The sequence below is a fragment of the Miniopterus schreibersii genome (assembly GCF_964146895.1).
Source record: "Miniopterus schreibersii genome assembly, chromosome: 1".
In the NCBI taxonomy this organism is placed as follows: domain Eukaryota; kingdom Metazoa; phylum Chordata; class Mammalia; order Chiroptera; family Miniopteridae; genus Miniopterus; species Miniopterus schreibersii.
Window position 1 is genome coordinate 104,491,926 of NC_138101.1, and position 15,424 is coordinate 104,507,349.

The following is a 15,424-nucleotide window of genomic DNA, read 5'->3' on the forward strand; positions in this document are numbered from 1 at the left end:
GTTGGGAAAGTATTTTTGTATGTGCTTTTCATAAGCTTTATATAAAGAGTATAAAGTCAGATATACTATCCACTTGCTCAACTATATGTATATTACTAAAAGGACCAAATATTCTTTTCTTTGTAATTTATTTAAAATATCTTTAAAGGATTATACACATAATGTAAAATTTCTATAGCTGTATAAAGCACCTAATTTAGATGCGAATGAGACAGTTTATCAAATATGTTAGAGTTGTAAATTGTTCTAATGGGTACTGAAAAATCAAAGAATTTGTTCATTTTCAGAATTGCTCTTTTTCATTTGTTTCCCAGAATTGTGAATCTGTATTTTCTGCTATGTCTTCTGGATACTTTATATAATATTACAGATTTGCATTATTCTTTTTAAAAAGATAATCTCCTTTTTTTGTGCTTTTACTTAAAAGACCGACATCATGACTACATATTTGGTCGTTCTGTCCTGTCTTCTGCTCCTATGTGCTTACAATTTATAACTTCTTTTAAAAATAGCTTTGGCATTTCATAAAGGAAAAAAGGCAAGATAAAAAAAAGAATATTAAATAAGTAGTTTTCTACTTTCTTAACAGCCTGCAATAGGGAAAAAAAGCAAATTTGAAATTCTTTTATGTGGCTTAAAAATACAGTCTTCTGGCTAGAAATACACAAGTAAATGTTCCTGACTCAGGCGACCTAGCTATTTTTTTCCAGGAGTCATTACGAATAAAAAATTTTCTCAAAGTCTGATGATTTTTATACCTTGAATACGTTTTCTGTAACTAAGTGGTATGTGTCCTAATCTTTGGACAGAGCCCTTGTTTATGATGCATGCTGTTCTCTGTTATTTTTAGTCCTCATTGTGCAGGAAATACACAAATGGAGACTATTACTTTAGCTTGGCAATTATTCGTAAAGAAGGCCCTGGCCTTTTCAGATTTTGAATTATAGCAAGGGCTAATCATGATAACCGCGTGGAAAACCAATTTTAAAACCTTACGTTAAAATAAATCAGCGTGTGTATGCTTAGAAAACCTGACGGGAAGAGTTGGGCAAGCCCAAGTGGGTCCTGCTGTATTGCCATGGCTCATGGTCCTCAGAGCCTTTGTGCTTGTTCTGGCCTCTTTTAATGAGAACATGTCTGTTGCCTGTGGCACAGGACAGCACATGAGTATAGACTTTCCTTTGTATCAGATAAATACTCTGATTTTTAAAGTTCAGAAAGACTGTGTCACTTGGACCCATAACTATGGCATTTCCCATAACTTACTGAGATTCATCAATGACTTTACTGGACAAAGTGTAGCAGGACATCAGATCTGAACTGAACCTTGTGTGGGTATCAGATACCCTGAATACCCAGGCCAGGCTGGGTTGCCATTGGCTAACATTCAAGATGAAGCTTTGAGAGTAGTACCCTTATATGTCCGGTGATATGCATTGATAAGCCGTGTCCCAAAAACTCACTGGAATATCAAAACATGATATTGTGAGCTTTGTGATATCATGAGCTTTGTGTTGCTTGCTTAGAAATTAGACCCTTAATTTTAAAAGCAACTTTTATCTTTTCATAATTTTGTTTGGACAGGAAGTAGAATTTTCAGGTAATTTAAAGAAAATTCAAGTATGAATGTGTTAATATAATCACTGGATTATCAAAATTTAATACACCTGCAGAATACAGCAGAGACTATATAATTAGCGTTTCTCTAGATGTTTTTCTGAAAGAACACAAGTGGAAATACTCTTTTAAATGAATGGTGGTTATCTATTAACTCTGGATTCTCTTTCTCTTTCTCATTTCTCACCTTTCATTCCATTATATTACCCTGCATTTCCCTTTTTTTTGGTTTACGTTAAAATTCCACTTCCCTTTTTTTTTTAAATATTACAAATGTCCCTTTATCTCCCCATCCACTTCCCTTTTTAATTACTTTTTACCCAGACACTTCTGAGGTTGATTTATTTGTTATTAATGCTCCATACACTCCAGTGCCAGATCCCACTCCCATGATGCCGCCAGTGGGAGTCCAGGCTTCCATTCTGAGTCATGACACCATAAGGATTACGTGGGCAGACAATTCACTGCCCAAACACCAGAAGATTACAGACTCGAGGTACTACACAGTCCGATGGAAAACCAACATCCCAGCAAACACCAAGTACAAGGTACTGGCACATGTGCTCTGGGTGAGAAAAGCTAATTACTGATATTTTCTAAATCTAAAATTCTTGAATCTTGTGTTTCCAGAATGCAAATGCAACTACTTTGAGTTATTTGGTGACTGGTTTAAAAGCAAATACACTCTATGAATTCTCTGTGATGGTGACCAAAGGTCGAAGATCAAGCACATGGAGTATGACAGCCCATGGGACCACCTTTGAATTAGGTATGTGTTGTCAGAACCTTAGGTCATGTGGCATTTCTTCTCTGCAAGATACAAGTCAGTGGAAGTCCCTGCTAATGTGCCACATTCCAAGTCATGAGAGTTAACATCACCTGCTTTTACTAATCAGGGAAAAAATTGAGTGCATTAGTTAATGTATTTACCGAATGCAGTGAGCAACTACAGCTGGAATTCAGTGTTTGCTTTTTCAGCTGGTGAATTATGTTTTTTTAATCATTGCACAAGAACATTAGCAAATAACAGGATAATATAAAGTATACTAGATTTTAGGAATCAAGAGATTTGAGTTCAATCCCAGGTCAGCCATCTACTGAGTGTGATCATAAGTCATTCAGCCTCTCTGAATCTCTATTTCTTCCACCTATAAAAGAGGAGTGATAACCTCTGCCCTTCCTACTTTATAGGGTTATTGTTAGGGTGAAAGGAGCAGATGGGAAAGCACAGGCTCAGTTAGAAAGCATTGTGCAGATGGGAGGGGTCGTTGTCATTAGTCCTGCTTTACTGGGAGACTTGAGAAAGAAAAGATGAAGCGGCCTGCCCTTCACCAAGCAGCTGCAATGCTGTGCTTGCTGGAGCCTAGCACTTTACCAATAGCTCTCTTGCAAACCAATTAGTGTCTTGTAAAATCTCCCACTGGAGTATCCTTAGGGATTTTGTCTGTAAGTAAACATGAAAGAAAAAAGACAGTTAAGCAAATTAAGGGGAAAGCAGGCCGTCCAGGTTTGAGATTTTGTTTGCTTTCTGCTCACTTGTAGGCCTACCCTTCTACTTCTTGTACTTTCCCAGCGTGGAGACATGTGTAACCATTGTCTCTGTCTATTCCAGCCTCCTATTTTTTCTCTCCTGTATATAAATAATGACAAAGTTGAGGTGTAGTATCCCAAAAGGCTTGGCCCTAATGTCTTTCTGTCTTCTGAACAGTGGGTAGGACTTCCTGCAGAGAAAGGGGTTTGGATTTAGAGAGCTATAAATATAGTGCACAAAAGCTTACATAGACCTTGATTTTGCTTTCTTTGCCAGTTTTAAGAATATCTTTTTGTTTTAATTCCAACCCATTAGCTAATAAATGACATAATGTATTTCCATAGGATGTTGCATTTCACCAGGCTTTCTTCCATTTTATACTGGGAGGATTCTAGCCCTTCAGGAAGAGAAAATTTAAGGCTGTTCCTAATTTGCTTATTTCCCTACTTGTACATTAGAAGTTTTCAGCCCTAACATGGAAACAAGAAATGCAGTCATTTTTATTTTATTGGTTTTTTCTGTTACATAAACAGCTTTACATTTCAGAGCTATAACCTCAAATAGTTGACAGTATGTTTTTATTGCAAACTCCAAATAATAAACATCAATTTATAAATCATGTGTTCTTTGAAGGAATTTGGGGTTTTCAAACATTTGGTTTGGAGAGCCAACTATAGGTCAGAGAAAAAATTATTTTACATTTAAAAATATCCTAACAAAATAATCCAAATTAGGAGAGGAACGTCATCTTAGGAAAATTACATAACTTTCCTTATTTTCAGTGTCCTTATCAGTCAAGCAGGGACAGTGGTAACTACCTCTCAAGCTGCCATAAACATTAAGTGAAAAATGATTTGTAAAGTGCCTTTTTTATTTCCCTACCTACTTACCATATATATCCCTGACGCCAGCTGAGATGCCAATTCTGTATCTTCGTAGTGTGGTATTCTCTCTGATATTTTGCGTATTCTTCTTTTTATCTGAGCTATCTGTAGATAGACTGTGAGTTCTTTGAAGTCAGGAGGCTTTATGTTTTTTGTACCCTTGATTGTAACTTACAAATGGGAAGGGTTGAAGAAATGGTGAATAGAATTGAAATGGACAGGAATTATTAAAAGTATTGTTATTTTTTAGTTCCTACTTCTCCACCCAAGGATGTGACAGTTGTGAGTAAAGAGGGAAAACCTAGGACCATAATTGTAAATTGGCAGCCTCCTTCTGAAGCCAATGGCAAAATTACAGGTAAGTTGTTTTGAATGTGTGCCTGTTCCCTCTTCCTGCTGGGCAGAAGCACTCAAGGAAAGCTCTGTGTTTGGAGAAGCGGGAGTCTGCCTGTGACTGGATGGCCTGCTTTAAATTAAAGACCCTGCCTAATTCTTTAGGGAATTGCCAGTGAACAGAGATTCAGCTCTTTTACCCTAAATCCCAAAAAGCCCATTACACTTTTAATTCCTTTTCCCTCTCTAGGCAGGCTACTTTAGCTCCTGTTCTTTTATAACTAGAGTTAAAACTTTGAATTGACCTAGGACTTTGAAGGGATCAGGAATTTTTCCTTGGACTTCTAGAGGAGAACCTTCCACCATAAACACTGTCCTCCTCAGCGTTGTCAAGGAGGAAAGGGATTTAGTTGTTAAATATTCCCCTTGGAACCTCTGTTCCTTATAGGTATACACTGAGGAACGGGGGTTTGCCTTCCGAAGTTACTTGGTAAGAATAGGGTGGCCTAAAAATACTGAAAGTGTATATATTCGTATTATTCTGCTTCGGCTTTCAATAGAAACTTTCCAGAAATTCCTGGTCTTTTTTGTCACTTTTAGGTTTTTAAATTTTCTTCTTTCATGAAAGAATCAAGCATGACTTGGCCTGCATTGCATTGTCCTTTGTCTTTAAAGCCCAGTAATGCACTGTATGGGCCAGGTAGGCTTGTGGTTGTGGGTCTCTCTGCCTCAGCCATGGAGATTGAGTGCCCTCTGGTGGAAGTTATCACTGTGACTTTCGCCCCAAATCTGGGAGAACTTAACAGAGGTTGCTGCCCTTCTCCCAGGAGTTTTTATCCCAGGAGGTCACACTGGTGAGACAAAAACAGCATGTTAGGCCGTTATCGATTTTCAAAGCTGCATTATTTTAATTGTAGACCAAAGTACATTATTTAAATATTAACATATTGAAGTGATTCAGTTTTCCTTATGATTTCCTAGCTCCTGAAGATACTTAACCCTATATTTTCTATCTTTTATTAGTTTTATTATTTCAACTGCTGATATAGATGATAACTCACAGCTTGGCACTGTGTAAATTGTGGTTTTTCTCTATATTATGTTTAGAGGAGCATTTTGAATGGATTTTACCATTCTGTAACTGATTCTTGTTTGTGCTCTAACATATATCTGTATTGACTTACTGATTGCGAAAGAAAAAGCAGAAATAAGATTTCTTTTTCCGTTAACTGCTTTGGACAGGTTACATCATATATTACAGCACGGATGTGAATGCAGAGATACATGATTGGGTTATTGAACCTGTTGTGGGCAACAGGCTGACTCACCAGATACAGGAGCTAACACTGGACACACCGTACTACTTCAAAATCCAGGCTCGGAACTCAAAGGGCATGGGGCCCATGTCTGACGCTGTGCAGTTTAGAACACCTAAAGGTAAGGTTCCCCGCAGTGTTTTATAATGTGTCTCTTTAGTGGGGCTGTGCTTGCACATATCACTTTAGCAGGTAGAGACTGTGGATGATAATAAGAAGTCCTTATGATGAGTCACAGTGTGTGCATTTACCTCAGAATAATGCCTCACTCACCACTGACCACCAGAGCGGTGCTCCCTAGGTCACTGACCTGACCAGATCATGTAGGAGGGAACTCTGACTCCAGTCTGTTCAAGGCAGTGATGTAGAGCTGTTTACAGTCAGATCAGGTGTGATTGATTCTCTTTTCCCATACAGAGCAATAGCATATTATTGTGATAAATGATTCTCTTTCAACACATGCAACTCCCAACCTGAAAGGCTTAATTTAGACGTTGTAGGTAGGAAGGGGGCCCTTTAAAGAAACTCTAGATAAGAAAGTGATGATAAAGTATTGAACCAAGAGAGCTTAGGAATAAAATTTAGTCGGGGACTGAGTCTCTGGAAATATGGAAGCTATATAGAGTTTCTCTTCTGTTGGTATTTTAAAAAAAAAAGACTCAGTTTGTTTCGAAGTTTATGGGATTTTTTTTTTTTCTCCTTTAAAAATTTCTGCCTGTCCCATCTTCAAAACTTGTGATCCTTGCTCTTGTTTCTTCTTCCCCTGTGCTTGGCCTGTTAGCGGACTCCTCTGATAAAATGCCTAATGATCAAGGTAAATGAGTAGATGGCCTCTCTTTCCTTTCCTCTCTTTTGTGACCTATTATTGGCTTTTTGTTGTTTTTGTTTCCTTTTTTCTTGTGTTCAAAACCATGTATTTATTGGCCAAAGTGGAGTTGAGTCCATGTTTGAGGCACTTGGGGTATCTGAAAAGCTGGGAGCTGAAATAGACTGGCAGGAAAAAAGAAACCTGAGTCCAGTAAACTTGAGTTCTACAGCTGTAGGAGATTGGCCTTAAGCGTGGGTCTGATTAGCACTAAGATATTGAAATTCTATAACAATTTCGGCCATGATGAGAGCAAGCATACCAATCTGTAGCATATAGGATTTTATTAGTATCTGTAAATGAAAAGTTGTAATCAAATTCAGTGAATACCCTATTTCCTCCTCCCACAAAGCTGCTACAAATTTCCCTACTATGAGTATCCATGACAATATTCGTGCTCTTTATTCTCTTACCATAAGCTTGATGCAGAGCTCCTTTTCCATTTCTTCCCTTAAATATATCTTCTCACTTTAAAAGACGATAGAAACAATTTTAAATGGAAACCTAGGAAGCATGGGCCTCATTGTCACCTGAAATTATATATCAGCAAGGTCATTTCACACCATAGTTACTGTGGTGGAGGGTAACTGTACTTTGTGATTTTCATCTCTGGGAATTCAGCTAAAGTTGATATCTGTTTTCTATACTAAGAAAGAACAATAAAAATTTGATGATTGCTTTCGTGGTTTAAGAATAGTAATTAGAAATACAGTCTTTGGATCTTGGTTAATGGCAAGGAAGAGTCAGAACTTGAGGTTTCAAGTTTCAGGGCTTTAGAAATGTGTTTGCATTCAATGAGTCTTTTGTTGTACTTTGGAGAAACTGCACACATGCTTTCATATGGGGGAGGGAGGCACCCTAATCATGGTAGAAACTTTTACTTAAGTGTAAGAAAAGAAAAATAACCATTCTGTATATGCACAGAATATAAATGTGCTTGTTGTTCTTTCCTGGCGTCATGCCATAAGCCAGAGTGCAGTTCTGAACTGCACCCCACCTCTGATATTTAAAAATTCTTTGCCCATATTTATATTTGGTGTTTGGTTAATCCTTGGGATTTCTTGTTCATAGGTTAAATTTAAAAGAAAAAAATGTTGGGAAATACAGGAATTAAACCAACCAGCTTATTGCAAAGTGCGTTCTTTGGCAATTATTTACATAATATGAATCTCTAGATAGTTTGTCGTAAATGTGGACTACCTGACAAATAAGGGCACTTAAACATGAAGAGCCTTACAAGTGCTAGGTCATTCCACCAGCTAAACTTACTCATAGTGAAAAGAACAGCTGAAACCTTGATGTGTGGTGTGTGCCATTTGGGAGGATGGCAGCAGCAGAAGTAAGGGGGTAAAGGGATTAGAATGGGCAGTTGGGGAGAGACAGTGAGCTGACTTCCAGCGTGTGCCCTTTTGGATACCCAAGAACTTCTGTTACCTTTTGGGGTTTTGAACTTGAGGAAACATAGAAAACACTGTTTTTTGTCTCTAGATTTATTCTGTTAAAAGAACTACACACAAAAACCTTCAGATTTTAATTTCTTTCATTTCCTTCAAGTCTGATAATTTATAGAAGTACTTGATGTTAACACCAATGTTTTACAGAAACACATCTAGTTTATGAATTTCTAGCCAAGTTTAATTTATATAAATTACTATTTATAAGTGTTTTTGAAGCTTCATGCGCTCTGCCTCTATAAAGAGAAAGAATATATTCTTCCCTAAAGATTTATTATGCTTGTAATAATAGTAGTTAATATTTATTGAACATTTACTGCCTGTTAGGCAGCACTGAAAGTATTTTATAGGATTAAATTTCCACTTAATGCTCACAATAGTTTCATGAAGTAGATACCATTATTATTACTGTTTTATAATGAGGAAACAGGATAGTTAAACTTGCCAAAAGTCACACTGTTTGTTAGTGCATGGTAGAGCCAGTATGCAAGGGTTGACAGTCTGTTAAGCATTGAGCTTAACTTTGAGGAGCAGCTTTTACTTTGCAATTCTTTCAGACCTCTTCAAGAGAAGTCTGATATTACTTTCTGGCCCCAAGCTTTGGGTTGAGGGATATCTTTGCTTTATTGGGAAAAGACTCCTTGTATTTGCTTTACCCAAGCAGCTTTTTCTATAAACGTGAAGAACAAAATCCCAGGCCAAGGATAGGTGCCCTGGCCAGTTTTGCTTAGTGGTTAGAGCGTCAGCGCACGAACTAAAAGGTCCTGGGTTCAATTCCGGCCAAGGGCACATACCTTGGTTGCAGGCTCGATCCCTGGCCTTGGTAGGGGCATGTGTGGGAGGCAGCCAATCGATGTGTCTCTCTCACATTGATCTATCTTTCTCTCTCTCTCTCTGTCTCTCTGTCTCCCTCCATCCCTCTCTCTATCCCTCTCTCCCTCCCACCCCCACCCCCCCTCTGAAAAGCAATGGAAAAAAATATCCTCAGTTGAGAATTAAAAAAAAGGGATAAGAATTTCTAAAACACTGATATTTGCATTTTCTGAGGCCCACTTGTGAAGTGGCCTCAAGCCTAAGGTCAGCAGCCTTACTGTGTTCCCTGATGACAGGTTAGAGTGTCTTTTGTGAGCAACTAGAGTAAAGACTGTCTTTCAATCTTTTGTGTATTTAGGTGACTGAGCAGGAACTGAGACCCCAATTTAAACCTCCGCTTGTCTTCCTGCTCCTGCTTAGGGAAAGGCAACTTTATAATTTGAGAAAAGAAGAGTCTGGTTCTTTATTGCAGAAGCTAATCAAACTGGTTTTCTTGGTTCCTTTTCCAAGAGAAGCTACTTTTGCATCAGTGCTCTGAGCCACCTTTCAGAAACTTATTTCCTGGGCTGGAGAAGTGGGGTATGTTCCCACCTTATGAATAGTGAGTGGTAGTCTAGTTGCACACTAAATACAGCCATGGAAAGGGTGTCAGCCTTTCAGATGCCTCATTGCATAGAAAGCTAGAACTTAGTTTGTTTTGCACCAATAGACTATATTTTCCCCGGTTGTTGATATGTTATTTCCTTTTCTCATTAACAAAGTAGACTGAAAATATTTTTTTATAGAAAACGCTCACTAGCCGTGAAGTGGACTTGTCACTCCTGGAGTTGGGTCATTACTGACGTGATTTTTTTTTTTCTCCTTCAGCCTCAGGGTCTGCAGGAAAAGGAAGCCGGCTGCCAGACCTGGGATCTGACTACAAACCTCCCATGAGCGGTAAAGCCCCTCCTGTGGCCCTGTTGCCTACTGTGGGCTTGATGCAGTTCTGCTTGACATCTTGAAATGGCCTATATAGCTTGTGTGCAGTGATTATAGCATGTTACCTATTTCCTTTTATTTAATAGAGTTAGCTTTAGGCACTTACCTGGCAAATATTTCCTGAATTACTGCAAACCTATTCATGGGGTCTATAAATAAAATTGTTTCCCCCATATCCAACTTAAAATTATGAACAAACAAGCCTTCCTTTTGCCTACTGCCTCTAGAAAAAAATTAGAATTTTGTTTTCAAAAATAAATTATTTAGTGGAATTAGCCACCACCCAAGCCAAAGAAATGCTTCAGAATCATTAATTTCTCCCCAGACTACTTACTATAGCGTTTTTAGTTTGGGAATTCTAAAAAATCTTTCCCACTCTTATAGCCATCCTAAGAGCTGGTGCCTTCTAATTACTTAATGATGATACCTACTCTTCTACAGAACTTCACCATTTGTAAGTTACTTTCAGACATGAAATCATTTTCAAGCAGGGAAAACCAGTGTCATTCCCATTTTAAACATTAAGAGACTCAGTGGAGAAGTAATCTGCCTGGATCCACCCACTAATTATGGAAGTCCTAGAATCATAACCCAGGTCTTCTGACATCTCATTGTGCCTTTTCCACTGTCACACACAGTCTAAAAGGCACAGGTTCTATTCCAGATGTAGAAATCTGGTATTGGTGAAAATCCATACAAATAGCTGCTAGAAATAATCCTTACTGTCTCCTGTAAGACATGGAAGAAAAAGGTGTGTCCCCTGGAAACTGCTACTCTTAACTGTGAAAATAAAATGATCTCTTAATATCTAGCTCTCTATTTAAATAAAAAGTGGTCCTGCCCTGCCCTGGCCAGGTAGCTCACTTGGTTGGAGCATCGTCTCATACACCAAAAGGTCACAGGTTCATTTCTCAGGGCACATACCTAGGTTTCAGGTTCGCGATCCCCAGTAGGGCACCTACAGGAGGCAACTGATTGATGTTTGTCACCTCTCTCCCCCCATCCCTCCCTCTCTCTCTCTTTCTTCCTCTCTCTCTCAAGCCAATAAACATATCCTCGGGTAAGGATTAAAAAAAAAGTGGTACTGCCCACACTTGTGAAATCAGCCTCTTCTTTGGAGAACCAGACAAACTTGCATGCTTTAAGAAATTTTTAATCTCCTAGTTCTAGGACTTTGTGAGTTTTTTTTCTCTTGGGATGCATATGTTACTTTTATGTTCTGTCCACAATATAATATTCATACTGTTCTACAGTATGAGCATGCATAACTTTTATAATGAGGTGAGAAGCAAAAAAATGTTGTGAAAAAAGTAATTACTTCTTTGTCTTTTCTTTCATTTACGCATTCATTCATTCATACATTTTTTTAAAGATTCAGGTTCTATATAATAGGCTATGGGAGCAAAAGGAGTGAGTAACATACAACCTAATAGAGATAAGGGAAAGCTTTGTAGAAGTGATATCTGACCCAGATTTTAAAGGATGCATAGGAGATTGTAAATATCAAGGAGTGGGTTAAACATTCCAAGAAGCAAAAAGGGCATGTGCAAAGGCCTGGCAATATAAAACAACCACTCTCACCAGGGATCACACTGCATAGAGGCAGGATAAAGATTCTCAGGTTAGGGAAGGTTGGTTAGGACCAACCTATCAAAGGCGCAAGTGCTGAGAAATGTGAACTTCATCCTATAAATAACATATGTAAGATGTCTGATACTGGTAAACTATGACTTCTCTGTTTTTTGAGTATCTATAGTTAGTAAACAGTGAAGAATGAGTTGGGGAGGTAAGAGCGTAAAGTTGGAAAAGGTGGTTAGGAAGTTTAAGAAATGGCCTATCATAACGACCCTGGTAGAAGGGTTGATGCTCCCTTTGGGAGCTCACTCCTACTCTATCTTAGAAGGGAGATTTTGGCAAGCTCAAAGTTAGAGGTCAAATGATGTTAAATGGGAACTCACCTCTGTTGAATGCAGAGAACAACTGCCTTCCAGCCCCACCTCTGCTTTCCTCCTAACCCCTGAGAGCTCCCCAGTCTCTCCTTTCAATGCCTGCCCTATTGCGTACCCTGCCCAGCAGCTCTGTTAATAAAAGTTTCATGCAAAACCCGAATATGGCCTAATTTATTGGCCCCTAGTTCTGTAGTCTTCCCCAAATATAAAAATGTTATTTTACTTTTTAAAATGTTATTTTATTTAAGGTCAGTGTGTACGATTTGAGTTGTTTATCTGCTTACCTTTTTCTCAGAAATGAAGGATAAAAATGATTGAACCAAATGTAGAAGAATAAGCTCTTAAGCTCTCCTAAATCAGCCCAGGTTCTGCACTGTGCTTAGATGTAGCCTATAAAATCATAACATCAAAACTTGGAAGGTCAGCTAATCCAATGTTATGGAAAGGATTCCCACAATTAGTATTGTTTGGATTAGATCATAAGTTTATAAACCAGGCTGTATATGAAATTCACTTTGAGAGCTTTTTCTCTAAAAACAACTTCATGGTAGGAATTTATCCTACAACGTCCCAGCCTGATAGGATGACTCTATGTACTTCCAGTGACTAAACACTCATTACTTGGCAAAGCAGTGTCCTCCTATTGTACAGCTCTGATTGTTAGAAAGATAAGAGGTAGAGAAACTAGAAGGAAAGACATCAAATATCCATGGTGGTTAGATCTGTATGGTGGGATTGCCCATATTCTATAGTATGAGCATGCATAACTTTTATAATGAGGTGGGAAGCAAAAAAATGTTTCAGAAAATGGAAAAGAACTTAGAAAAAAGCTAGGTTACAGAAGACCTCCAAAAAAGCTTGGACCCCATCCTGTAAGCAGTTGGGAAAATAATAAGTATCATTGTTGTAATAATAATATTTGTTGTTATTATAATAATTATTATTATAATGAAGAAGAAAATCTAAACTTCCTCAAAGTTCTAAATGGCCCCTGTACACCTCTCCAACCTCATTCTGTCCTTTTTTGCTCACTTCCTTCCCTTGAAGTTTGCGTTTCTCTCTTTGCTTAAGCAGCAGTGGCTACCTTTCTCTTCCTTTATCACGCCACGCTCATTCCTGCCTTAGGCTCCTTCCACTAGGCTGTTCCCTCCTTCTGCAGTATTCTTCCTGCAGGTCTTCATATGGTGGGACCTCTCCTTTCATTCAAATCTCAGCTCAAATGCCATCTTCTCAGAGAAGCTTTTTCCAACAATTCAATATAAAATAGCCACCCAGTTACTGTATTATAGCCCCCATTTGATTTTTTTCATAGCACTCATTGCTAATAATTTGTGACTTATCATTTGGCTCCACCCCCACCCCAACATTCATGTCTCTGTTGCTCACCATTGCTTCCTCATCTTTAGTACCCAGAACAATGCCTGGCACCTAGCAACCACTCATTAAATATTTGTCAAATTAATGCATACATGCAGACCTACATTTTCCTGAAATGGAGTAAGAGAACTAACTCTGCATAAACTGTTTTATAAAAACAGAGAGACTTTATTTTTGAAGTAATTTTTTGTGATCTCAGACATATTTTGGAAAAAAACTTTTGCTTTCTGTGAATGTACAATTTAAAAATAGTTTCGAAAGTCAGAAAACTAAATAATTTACAAATGGTGCTTTATAAGATGAGTTTATATATGACATAAGACACAAGGGAAGACCCTTTATTTTTCCAAGTATAATATTCAGTATAATTTCTGAAGCTTTTCTTGAATGGCTTTGTGCAAAGCACTGTACTGAGAAATGTTCATAGAGCAAAAACTCAGCTTTCTGGATTTCATAATCTAAAGGAGATAGCCGTTTTCATTAGACACTTTTACCCAAGGCGCGGTGGTGAGCATTAGAAAGAAGCTCATACAAAGTATCTCTACTCACATGAAGGTTCTATAGCCTGACTCTATGCATTTCCAGAATTTTCTAATACTAACGTACCATTCTTTTCTCTCCAGGCAGTAACAGCCCCCATGGAAGCCCCACCTCTCCTCTGGACAGTAATATGCTACTGGTCATCATCATCTCTGTTGGGGTCATCACCATCGTGGTGGTTGTGGTCATTGCTGTCTTTTGCACCAGGCGCACCACCTCTCACCAGAAAAAGTAAGGAGCCCCAAATGTAGCCTGTAGATTTTTGGTATCTGTTATTTTGCTTCTATGTGACTTCTGTATTTGGAGTTGCATACAGAGAAAAACATAAAACACTTGAAATGTGATGCCGTAAATATTTTTGAAGAAAATGCAGACTGGTTCCACTTATGTGTATTTGTCAGGGTCCTGGCAGGAAAGAGGAGGCACACTCAGAAGGGGTGAACAAGAATTTAATGAAGGGATCATTTACAAAGTCCTAGGTGGCGTTATGGAAAACCGGGCAGCGGTGTTCAAGGGCCAGCAGCAATGAATGGCCAGCCACCTTAGATGGTGACTATGACTGTCACCCTCATGCCTGAAAGGGTAAGAGTTCTTTTGGAAGAAGAGAGCTATTTTCAGAGATCTGAAGTGGTAGGAGAGGGCTTTGGACAGAAGCTTATGTGATGGTGGGAATGGAGACACTGACAACCTCTAGCCTAGCAGGGAGGGGCAGGAGAAAAAGCATCTCTGACCCTCCAGTGTCTTGTCTGTGCCTTCTACTGGGCAAACCCAACTGGACTCCAGGGGCAGGATTGCCAAGTAGATATAGTTCATGTTACTCAACCTTTCGAGTCGCAGAGCCAAGTAGAGAGATCAGGAGAGGAAAGTGGACCGTGTCCAGCCTTGCTGGTAGTCCCCTGGAACATGTCTATATGCACACAGTAAGCCAGATGCACAGGAGCCTGCACATTCTTATGGGCTGTTTCATGGCACAGATACCAGGTGAGATGGAAGAAAACCACAGGCGTCTTATTCTAAATCTAAGTTTAACCACTTATAGAAGGGGTGGAGGGCTGTGACTTAATGGATAAGAAAGGATCATCTATCACCCTAGCTGGTTTGGCTCAGTGGTTAGAGTGTCGATCCTCAGACTGAAGGGTCTTGGGTTCGATTCCAGTCAGGGACACATCATGTACCTCGGTTGCAGGCTCAGTCCCCGGCCCTGGTCAGGGTGCATGTGGGAGGCAACCAATCAATGTGTGTCTCTCACAGCAGGGGCGGGGGGTTGTCCCCTCCCCCTTCCCCTCCCTCCCCTTCAGCCCCCTTCCACTCTCTCTGAAAAGCAATAGAAAAAATATCCTCTGGTGAGGACGGGGAGGGGAGGGGAGGGGAGGGGAGGGGAGGGGAGGGGAGGGGAGGGGAGGGGAGGGGAGGGTCATTTATAATCACCATATCAGATTCCCAGAGAGGTCAGGTAGCTGCCAGCCCTAAACCGCTTTGGGACTTTGAGGCTTGTGGCTAATTGTGTAGAACAGATAGTGCGGTTATGCAGTAATGTAGTGCTTGATAACAGCCTACAGTCCCGAACTTGCGAGAATCCTTGACCCTAAGTCACATTTAACTCTTATCTGGCAATAAGACAGCGTAAAAAAGTAGATTTCTGAGTTACCCCAATAGCAAAACACAATGTGGGTAATAAAAAAAATGACTTAAGTCGCCGTGTCCTAAAAGATCATAAGATGAAGGTATTGCTCCATAAGAAACAGAAATTCATGTCTGTGTGATTAT

The 15,424-nt window shown here is 39.2% G+C and overlaps 1 protein-coding gene across 5 annotated transcripts in view; it reads left to right on the forward strand.

Annotated features, from left to right (window-relative positions):
• The window catches only part of NEO1 (neogenin 1), a 273,254-nt gene that overhangs the window by 237,527 nt on the left and 20,303 nt on the right, over positions 1-15,424 (forward strand). For all 5 annotated transcript variants that reach the window (XM_081130188.1, XM_081130191.1, XM_081130187.1 and 2 more), the window contains exons 17-22: positions 1,990-2,165; positions 2,248-2,386; positions 4,283-4,390; positions 5,608-5,802; positions 9,681-9,749; positions 13,741-13,888. In XM_081130188.1, coding sequence (XP_080986314.1) covers positions 1,990-2,165; positions 2,248-2,386; positions 4,283-4,390; positions 5,608-5,802; positions 9,681-9,749; positions 13,741-13,888 — 835 coding nt within the window. The remainder of the gene's footprint in view (positions 1-1,989; positions 2,166-2,247; positions 2,387-4,282; positions 4,391-5,607; positions 5,803-9,680; positions 9,750-13,740; positions 13,889-15,424) is intronic.